Source organism: Lotus japonicus, chromosome 1, assembly GCF_012489685.1.
Source record: "Lotus japonicus ecotype B-129 chromosome 1, LjGifu_v1.2".
Lineage (NCBI taxonomy): Eukaryota > Viridiplantae > Streptophyta > Magnoliopsida > Fabales > Fabaceae > Lotus > Lotus japonicus.
The window spans coordinates 64,675,530-64,686,412 of NC_080041.1; the positions used below are offsets into that span (position 1 = coordinate 64,675,530).

Sequence of the window (10,883 nt, forward strand, 5' to 3'; positions counted from 1 at the left end):
TCGTGACTGTTAAGTAGTTTGTCTCATGTACAAAAGATAGAAATTATATTGTAATCCTAGCTTGTGTCCCGTGTTTGCCTAAGAAGTAAGAAGTACTAGAACAAGGGAAATAACAGAAGGGAAAACAATTCACATTCTCTGAGAAAATGTTTGAATACAATGAGTACATACCTTCTACTACACTGGAGAAATTGACAAAACTACTTAGTATTGGGGTTTGTTATTCAATAAATTTCAAGACTCTTTGACTCTGGAGCTTAATTTACCTAATTTAGTTTTCTTATAAACTTTACTATAGCACACAACCATTAACGGGGGGCAACTTGAGAAGTAGATTTATAAGGCCCTAAAGTTGTAATCACTTTAAACCAACCATTTGGAGAATCGACCATCATCAGATTCTTATAACTCACTGAAATGACTCGAAAGCAATTTGAAATTGCTGTTTATAGACGGTGATGCGCTTGGTTCATAGCTTAGGTCCTCTATTGTGGTAGTGGGATATCAGCTAAATCTTCTCTATAAGGAACTTGGCTCAGCTCTAATTGACCATTGTTCATAAACCCCTTTTCCACATGAGTTTGCATCATTGGGTCATTCTTTGTCTCGATATATGTTTCGACAGTGTCTTTTCTGAATGTGAGGTAGATAACTGAGAGAATATAGATCGCAATCAGAGGAAACACTAAGATCCCAATGAACACATTTGCCACCTTTGGTAAACTATTATGAATTATCCAATCCACAAAAGCGGTAATGAGGTAGTACACATTGATACAGATAATCCCCATACCTAGTATCCATGAGAAGATAATGATCTGCACAAAATGATATGCCAAGTTTTCAATTTTGAATCAAGAGTATCTCTAACTTTGCTTTAGTATAATGACTAAAGTGACGATGGAAGATGAAAACTCACAAACAAAGAATTCTTATGAGGTCCCATTTTAGTACTGCTACTGCTGAACTTAAGGAGCGGAATTAAAGCGAATGGGAGCTCAAAAGAAAGTATCATCTGCAAAACAATTTTAGTTAGTATGTAGGCAAGAATATGCACACACGTGGAGAAAAGAATGACAAATTTTGGAATATACAAACCGATGCGATGACGATAAGTCGACCAGCACCAGAAGAACCACCAATGATAGAGACAACAAGACTAGGTGTTATGGCAATGATCCTTGTCACCAAGTTCCTTTTCCATGTTTTCATCTTTAAGTCTAAGAAACCCTATAGCACACAATCCAAAGAAAGCCGAACTTCAATGATGGTATACGGCGTGTCTGCATTATGGGGAGGTTCACAAATACTTTTCTAAATTACCTGCATAATGTATTGCCCTGCATAGGTTCCAGTGATGGTGGAACTTTGTCCTGATGCCAGCAATGCTATGGCATAAATGGTTGAGCTCGACCGTCCCAACACATTCTACAAGCATGACATCAAAATTGTATGTGAGATAACTTGGAGCTTAATTAGTACTAAACATGATATAATGATTTCATTAATTATAACAACTTATATATACAGTGAATTAAATTAAGAACCTTAAGAAGGAAAGAAGCAGAGTTAAGGGTAAGGTCGCTGCATTGATCAGAAGTTTCTGCAGAAAGGTTGGTAGCAGAGCAAACAGTGCCAGACACAGAAATCATTGCAACATTGATTAGAAACGCCACAAACAATGCGAATCCACTCTCTATGAGAAAGTATTTACATGCATCCTGCATAATCAATTAGATTAATTGGTCAAATGAGTTTTATCATTTATGTGTACAGTATTGAGTATACTAAGCAAAGAATGCTAACAACATATAGGGGTACGTGGTTGGATTTGAATTTTGAAGTTTGTCTACCCTTAATTTGTTTGTGTGATAAAAGGGAGTTATTGATTCACTAACACTAATTTTCTCTTTAATCTCATTTTCCCTTACTTTTACTTTCTATTTGTATTTCCATCACGTCGCCTCATATCTCTCACTTCTTTTTCTATCTCTCTCCGAGTGTAGTGTGTAAGTATCTTTATCAGTGATGAGAGACTTACATTGATGCCACGTACGGAAGTAGGCACTTTTCTAGACAGCACCAGAGCAGAGTGGAGGAAAAGATTGTGTCTGTATTTTGTCAAAAGAAAGAAATTAGGTGGAGATTTTAATTGGAGAGATTATTACATAAACGATTTCCTAATTGGGTGTATATATGCTAATAAATTAATAACATGTTACTTACAATATAAATTTTCAAAACTCAGTTATGTATTAATTCGATTAGTGTACTCAAAGTCTCAAACAGAGTATTTTAGATAAAAAAAAAACAAACTCAAGTGTTATTTCAAGAGAAAAAAATTGAAGTGCATGTGTGAATACACGGTAAAACCGCAATGAAGTCAAAATCATGATATATAACAACTTCTTTTAGCCTTTGTTTTTTTTTTTCACCGTGATTTTGGTTTCACGATATTTTTCTACTGCATATCCAAATACGCACAAAATAAGTGGAGACATGAAATAAATTGGTATGGTGCAATTTAAGGAAAAGAGGAAGAATATGAATACGGCATGACAAGGGCACCCAAAAGGGCAATGGCATCGCCTGTGGCTCCATGACCGCTGAGTTTAGGTATAAACATTCCTTTCAATACGCCGGAAGTAGAGGGTTTGACATATCCCATTTCCACAAAGAAACATGCAGCCATCACAAAAACTAGGATTGATATAAGCAGCTCCAACTTCCTTACCTGCCCCAAAACATAATATCACACAAAAATGTAGAAAAATAGCTATAAACAAACCACTATAAGCGAGTTTGTATTGTCTAGAGATGAGTGGTTCAAAGAAAATAAAACATGATTGAATTTTAATAACTACTTTATACTGCACGCACAAGCGCCTAGAGAGAGATTTTACATGTTGATGTGGTATTTAAAATTTTACTATACATACTCTTTGATCTTAATCCTTTAACATAAAATTCCGGCTCCACCACTACTTTATAATTATATTGTTCATATTTGTTACCCCAAATCTCTGGAGACCAAGAAGCAAGAGAGTGCTGCAGCCCGTTAAGAGAACTCCAACCCATACTGGTATGTGGAAGAGTATGTTAAGTGCAAAGGCTGTGCCAATCACTGCAACAATGTATCAAGTTTGGACAAATTTAATTAATTTACAAGTCTAATTATGAATACAAAGTGTGTATTTTATTGTTGTTGAAAGGAAAAAAAGAAACCAATAAAATTGAAAACAAATTACTACCTTCAGGTATGTCTGCAGCTATGACAGCAGCCTCTGCTAATAACCACAAGCAGTACTTGACAAATAATGGGTACTCTGCTTTACATACTTCTGAAAGGTGTTTGCCTGCACAATTTAAATAACATTAATAATTGCATTCTTTTTTTTGAAATAATAATAATACATTCTTGTTTCAGCTATTACTATGATTGAATTATAATTCTTCTTTTTTTAACAATAGGCGGTTGGAAAAGGAAAGATACAATTCTTAGCTTTATTGTCATTGATCGTTATGGCTACAAATATTTAAAAAAGCTGTATTTTTTTGTCTTTAATATTATCCCATTAGCTTGTACAAACTATTTATATATATATGATTGTGCACTGCTTTGGATCTTACCGGTACAAACGCCTAAATTTGCAGCCAATGACTGAATTATAAGAGCAAACACCAACCCAATAAGTATCACCCACAGCAGCTGCAAACAACACCAACATTATTAATATGTCAAAGTTCGAGAGCTTATGGTAATTTCATTTAAGATAACATTTATGTCAATGAATCTGCTAATTAATTTCTTAAAACTTCTTGATGTAGTTTAAGCGCAGTTCTATGGGGAATCATGTTAAATATCGGTACACACATGAACCATGTTTTTATAAATAACATTTAGTACATTTATTTATAATATGTTCATTATGTACTAAAACTAATTTGGCAAAAAATTCTTTTAATTTGTGAACCATATTTTTCTTAGTTCCCGGTAGACAAAACTTTGGTTTTAATTATGACTCAATTAATTGCTTTATTACCTCATATTTGTGGTTGGCTCCCGCCTGCAAATCAGTTTCCACTGCCAAAATGGAAAATAACTAGCAATTAAGCACATGTAAGAGAGTGATCAAGATGAATATAAAGAGATACACAGAGAGAGGGAGGGAGTTACTGTTTCCAGGATCAAGGTAAGCCAAGGAGACTAGAAAACCGGGACCTAAATATGTCAAGAACTCTCTCCATGGTTTCTGTGTCATTACATAAGCTTCTGTTAGAAATCATATTTAGAAAATTCATATATGTATGTGTTGCATAAATGAAACTAGGTAAAACTAAGAATCATAGGAGGAGTATTAAAACCATCTTGCAATTAAAACTGTTTGAGCCCCAAACATCTACATGCGTGTGGGGCTAGTTTTTCTCACTTGATTCTTTACATACACAAGGCTTACTTGGAACTTTGTTTTAGAAAAATTAAATATGTATCATTTGAACTAACGATTCGTTAGGATGGAAAAATGCATAAAATTTAAGAGAGGGAGAGGGAAAGATGGTAACCAATTAAGGCCATACCTCTTTTTTTGAATGTGATGGTGTATGAAGATCGTTAGTGTTGTTAGAGGGTGTGACATTGACAGCTGCTATACGGTTGCTACCACCTCCAATCACTTGCTCTTGTTGCTGCATTGCCATCATCAACCTCTAATTCCACTCACTCTAATTCTTCCACTGAGTGAGCAAAAACAATGTGTGTTTATTTATTTATAGTGAAGAGTGATGACCGGTTCTTTGTCTTGTTTGGCATTGAGACAGGTCAGAATTCCATCTTCATGCCGCTATTATATGGCGCGGGGCACGTTTGCTGGCTTTTGTGATGTATACATGTAAGCAAATTAATTATGTTTCATCACTAAGTCAAATTAACTTGTATTCAGTATCAATGATTATATTAATTAAATATTTATGAGAATTTATATTATTAGTTTTATACCAACGGGTAGTTGGTTCAAGTGGTACATGCTTAATTTCTCTTAACTAAGGTCTTGGATTCGAGTTTTGTAGATGAAAAAAAAACCTCGTTGGGAGAGTTAGCTCCACCATGATGTGGATGTTCCCAACTAGGACATAATTTTTTTCCGAAGGAGCACATCTGTCTTACACCAAAATATTATTAATTTATATTAATTTATTAAATAGGATTGTAGTATATATGCTTCTATGATCCTTATTATAAAACCTAAATTAGAGATATAACTTGTTTGTTATGAGAATAAATTTACAATATGTGAAGCATTAATTTTTTTAAATATAACATTAATTCTCTCATTTTTGTATTCTATAACGCATTAATGAGGGATAAAAATAAAAAAAAGTGGTTTATACAATTATACGTAATTTTGAAAATTAAAACAGATATAATTGAGAACAAAATAATGCTTTATTTAACTATATTTCTTAAGGAGGTGAGATACTTAATTAATTTTGTTGGTTAACTATATGTATCCTCTATCAAGACAATCTTATTCGTCATGAGTGTTATAATTGCCAAAGGTCTCCCAAGAGCTAGCGTTTATCATAAGGATCAGACTTTCAAACAAGTAGTTTTAACTACAACGAGAATCTGTGACCTACACCTATTGAGTATACTCATTTAGTTTATGACAATATTTCTTTTAGTATAAACTATAAAGTTAATAATAAAAGCGATAAGGAACATCAATGAAAGAATTGAGTAATTGACAATGACTTCATTTTTTTTTAAAGTTGATAATTCATTTTGTGATTTATATGATTATGTTCAAATTATTAAAATTCACTTATGAGTATTAATCATTAATAAAAAATTGGAAAAAAATCATTAATAACAAATTGATAAAAATAAATTTAGCAGAAAAATATAATAATTGTGTTAGCAATTATTTAAGTAAAAAAATTAAAATGTACTTAACGACGATAAATATTATAAAGAACAAAATTCATTTCAATTTTTTTTACACTTGCAAGATTAAAGAACTCAAAAAAATAAATTAAATAAGAAGATCTAGCGCAAAAGCGGGATCAAATTGGAAAGAGGAAACTCCCATATCTTGCATCTCTCTATATATACGCTTGGCGAGGCAAAGTATCTACAACCAAGTTGAGCTCACAAAGAAACATGAGAGACGGTGACTATCCAGTCTCAGACCAACATGTGAATATTTAATGGCTCAGTTTGGGATACTGTGGAGGCGGCGTGCGGGGGTGTGCTTCGGAACAACTCCGGACATTGGTTGCCGGGCTTCAGTCGTCGGCTGGGTACTTCGAATCCTCTAATGGCGAAGCTTTGGGCAACAAGAAGCTAGTGGTTGAGAGTGATTCAACAGAGGCTATAGAGGTTGTTCAGGCAACAAGAAGCTTGGTTAATCCATATTTAGAGATGGTTCGGGCCATTCGCCGCACTATCCCACATGGGAAGGAGGTTCTTTCCAGTATGCTCTGAGGGAAGCCAATTCTGTGGCAGATAGTTTAGCTAAGTCTGCTCATGTGTTTGGGTTTGAGATTCATGTGTTGCATTCTCCTCTAGCTGAATGCCGCCATCTTTTGTGCCAGGACATGGATGAGGCATTAGCCTCTCTCCGTGCTACTGTAGGCTAGCGTTTCTTTCGCTTTCGGGGCTTTGCCCCTCCATGTAACCACAAAAAAATGATTCATTCCCGATTTTAAGCATAAGTGCTATGTGAATAAAAACGTGATTTATCACACTTTTGCGAATTGAAACCTCTTCTCAACACTTCCCTCACACATAAACCTCTTGATCTAATTCTAAAAGGGTTTCCTAGCTCTATAAAAGTTTTTCCATCTTACATTAACACAAGAACAAATATTTTCTAAGTTTCGGAATTGAGAGCAAGGTTTCCGAGCGCTCATGAGTCTGTTCTTCTTGTAGGGTTTTCTTTCTCGTAGGTCTTGGGTTAAATTACCATCTTACTGCAAAAATCTTCTTCTATTCCTTATCATTTGGTGAAATTGATGGCACCATAGGGTTTAGTGTGAGTGCAATAGTGCAAGTAGTGTTATTGCTTTAGGTTTTGAGCTTTTTGGTAGAGATTCATGAGTGACTTGTTGTGAGTCTTGTAATAGATGTTTTATTAAATAGTGGACAACGAATCCCGTTGCATGCCAGGGCCTGGATGAAGCTCAGTTGGAGAGTGAACCGAATCTTCATCCCTTTCTCTTAATGATTTCGCAAATTCTTTTGTTAAGGTTCATAATTTTGGGCTATAGGTTCATTGTATCTGTTGTATATGATTTGTGTAAATCTTGTACATACCTGATTGGACTTAAAATTTCTTTTTACAATATAAATATGAGTTTGCTTGATTTTGATAATAGATTACCAAGAACGATAGTAGATTCATTCTCGGTACGATAATAGATTACCCATATTTTTTTGGTTTTAGTAGGAATTATTTCTTATTGAGACGCAAATAAGTAACACAAGAAAGGGGGTTTGAATTGTGTACTTGAAATTTACGTTTTAAATCTTTGTTTTATGAAAAGAATATAAGTTCTTTTATGAAAACGTTTAAGTATGACTTTTCGTAAACTGTTCAGTGCAGCGGAAATAAAACAGTAAGTAAGACAGAACGATCAGCACACATGGATTTATACTGGTTCACCCTAAACGATTGAGCTACGTCCAGTACTTGGCCACCACCAAGATTTTCACTAGCAAGTATCAAGGACTTCTCCATTACAAGTATTCAACAGGACTTCTCCAAGTATTATCACGGACTTCTCCAAGTATTCTACATGACTCCTCCTATAAGTATTGTTCAGGACTTCTCCAAAATCTTACAAAGATTTAAATCACTCTACAGGGTTTCTCTTCTTTCAAGAGTGGAGGTAGAGAATTTATGGCACTGGAACTCTAAGTTTTTGTGTTCAGATTTGACTTTGGATCACTTATGAGTTCTAACGTAAGTTTGAAGAGAATAAAAGGATTTGACTCTTTTGAGGTACGAGGTTTTCTCTTTCACTTGCAGAAGTAATGGCTTGTGTTTGACACTTAAGAAATTTTGCTTGAGCTTTGAATGCTTTTGAACAATTTTGAATGAATGCTTGAATGCTTGTATTCTCTAAAATTAATTCTCTCTTTCTTCAGATCTTCAAGAGTGTCTTAAATACTTGCTTGCTAGTGTTGTAGCCGTTTGTGAGACAAGATCCAACCGTTGTTCTAGCCGTTGTAAGGTGAGATCAAACCGTTGATTCAAATGGCTTTGGTTGGTAGCTTCATTTAATGCGGACTCAGAAGCAAGTCTACCCTTTAGCTATAAAGATGATGTTTGTCAGCTAGTAGGTGGTGATAGACTTTGGACTACTTTTCAGACATGAGACAATTTGGAAATTTGATGTTGACAGCTTGTTCTTTTCCCCATTGGTCAGCGTGCCTTTAGCTGAAGCAAATTGTCTTCAAGTGATTTGGTTTGAATGCAAGTCAATTGGTTGCCTTTAGATTCAAATGTTGGACAACCCATTGCACTTAAATTTTAACTTTGGCGCTCAAAGATTTGTCTTCAATAAATCTGATTGATGACGTGATATTGAACGGTCAGAGTCTTATAGCTTGAGTCAGAGTCAGTTCGCTTTACAGAACTGTCTTGCAACTTCTGAAGCTTTTTCCTTTTTGAAATGATAGAACGTTGAAGCATATGGCATTCCTTGGTTTTCTCCTGAAATTCAAATGTTATAATGAGTTAAATTTCCAGCGATACTTCTTTTATAAAATTGTTATAATCAAAACATGATTTTAAAAACGTTATGATGCGTTTGAACTTAACACTTATCATTTTGAAGTATTTTAGAACTTAATCCCCCCCTAGGTTTGCTTTATCTAGTGTTTACTAGAGAGCTTTGTTTAACTTACAGACATGGTTTGGGAATGTGGGATGTACGAATGTCGGAGGTTGTTTCATGTACTAAGCATCCTCAATAAAGGTGCCATGGAGAAAGACATTGTTGACATCCAATTATCTGATTTACCACCCTTAAGAGAGCGACACATAACACCGACTTGATTGTTTATAGTTTGATGACTGGACTGAATGTATCACGTTGAAGAAAATTCTTAAAATCAACCAGTTTATTAAAGAGCTCATCAAAGGTGATATGGGAATCAAGAGCTCAAATGGAGTCAATAAATACACGGAAGTAAGGACCAAGGTCGTTAAGGGCATGAATAACAAGATCTAAGTTATTAATGGGATGATCAAAAAGGGTCAGCTCATCACCAATTGAACGAATGAAGAGTAGGTAATCACTCAAAGATGAAGTCCCCTTTATGATTGTGCTGAAGTGTTCCTTAAGACACATAATATGCGAGCGAGATTGGCTAGAGTAAGCTTGTCAGAGCTTTTTCTAAGCTGGGACACGTGTTCGAAAAAGACATGATGATGCATGCATCAACATCATAAGAACAAAGGAGTGCAAGATACACGAATTGATGCTGACATACCGAATGATAGTATGCAGGATTGGAAATGGTGATATTGCCCTCATGAATGGTAGCTACGAGGCATGGAGTGGCACTGGTGACATAACCTTTAGAGTCTCGAGCAGAAGAAAGTAAAATTGTTTGTAAATGCAGAATAATTTGTGGTATTGAGTTTGATCCGGAGGTTGGTAGTAGTGTTAAAATCAATAAGAGAAGTATGAAAACATGCAATACAGGAAAAAAAGTGCATTTTAGCATTGTATAACTAGTGTCGGCCATGACACCAACGCTATATTTTTACATTAGTGTCGGCTATACTGACGTTAAGCCGACACAAAGTTAAAATAAGGTCGATTGGTGTAAATATGAAATTTGAGACAGTGAAATAAAATTCACTTTTTCATGAGGATAATGACGATCATGAGGGTCATGGTGATTTGAGAAATTGGGAGTGATTGGAGGAGCGATATGGAGATGATCTTCACGTTGAAGAAAAACCTCAAAATAATCAACCAGTTTATTAGAGAGCTCATCAAAGGTCGTTAAGGTCATAAATAACAAGGTCCAAGCTATCGATGACATGAACAATAAGGTTCATCTCGTCACGAATTGAACGAATGGAAGTGTAGATAATTACTCATAGGTGAAACTCTTTTGTGATTGTGTTGAAGCGTTCCTTAAGACATAGAATACAAGAGCGAGATTTGCTAGAGTAAGCTTGACGGAGCTTGTTACAGGCTTGGGCACATGTCAGTGGAAGACATGATGATTTGTGCATCAGCATCACAAGAGCCAAGGAATGCAACATACAAGAACTGATCCTGACGTACCCAATGAGAGTGTGCATGATTGGCAATGGGGATGTTGTCTTCACCAATAGTAGCTGTGTTGCATGGAGTAGCATTGGTAACATAACCTTCAGGGTCACGAGCAACAAGAAAAGAGCTAAATTGTTTGTACCGTGAAGAATAATTTGTGGCATTGAGTTTGATAGGAAGGGTGGTAGTCAGTGGCGGATGTAGCTTAGAGTGAGGGGGTTCAATTGAACCCCCTGGAAAAAAAAATTGCACATAACCCCCCTATATAATATTTTTTTGAACCCGCTGAAAATTTTAAATTATACTAGGAAACCAAGTTTTGCACCTATTTGCATAAAAAATTCACCTATTTGCACAACTATGACTTGTATAATTTCTGATGTATAAAACATGTTAAAGTTTTTTTAATTATATTTTTACCGATGTGTTCATTTAAAAAATTTGAACCCCTGACCCCGGGTTCTAGATCCGCCACTGGTGGTAGTAGTGTTAAACTTGATAAGAGAAGTAGGAAGCCATGCACTACAAGAGAAGGTGCATTATAGCGTCGTATAATTAGCGTTGCCCATGAAACAAACACTATATTT

General features: G+C 35.2%; 1 protein-coding gene across 1 annotated transcript; it reads right to left on the reverse strand.

The window, feature by feature from the left end:
- Positions 1 to 110: 110 nt before the first annotated feature.
- On the reverse strand, positions 111 to 4,749 carry LOC130738620 (metal transporter Nramp7.2-like). Its single transcript, XM_057590700.1, has 13 exons — positions 4,579 to 4,749; positions 4,178 to 4,253; positions 4,044 to 4,084; positions 3,631 to 3,709; positions 3,252 to 3,356; positions 3,015 to 3,124; positions 2,553 to 2,734; positions 2,042 to 2,111; positions 1,548 to 1,721; positions 1,324 to 1,428; positions 1,099 to 1,230; positions 920 to 1,015; positions 111 to 818 (listed from the first exon to the last, which is right to left on the reverse strand). The coding sequence occupies exons 1-13, from the start codon at positions 4,699 to 4,701 to the stop codon at positions 486 to 488; spliced, it is 1,626 nt and encodes a 541-aa protein (XP_057446683.1). The 5' UTR covers positions 4,702 to 4,749; the 3' UTR covers positions 111 to 485.
- Positions 4,750 to 10,883: the final 6,134 nt, after the last annotated feature.

Coding starts and splice junctions, on each gene's coding strand:
- LOC130738620 (XM_057590700.1), bottom strand. CDS start 4,701: ATGATGGCAATGCAGCAACAAGAGCAAGTGATTGGAGGTGGTAGCAAC. Junction 3,357..3,630: donor AAATTTAGGCGTTTGTACCG/GTAAGATCCAAA, acceptor TAAATTGTGCAG/GCAAACACCTTTCAGAAGTA. Junction 3,125..3,251: donor AGCTGCAGACATACCTGAAG/GTAGTAATTTGT, acceptor ACATTGTTGCAG/TGATTGGCACAGCCTTTGCA.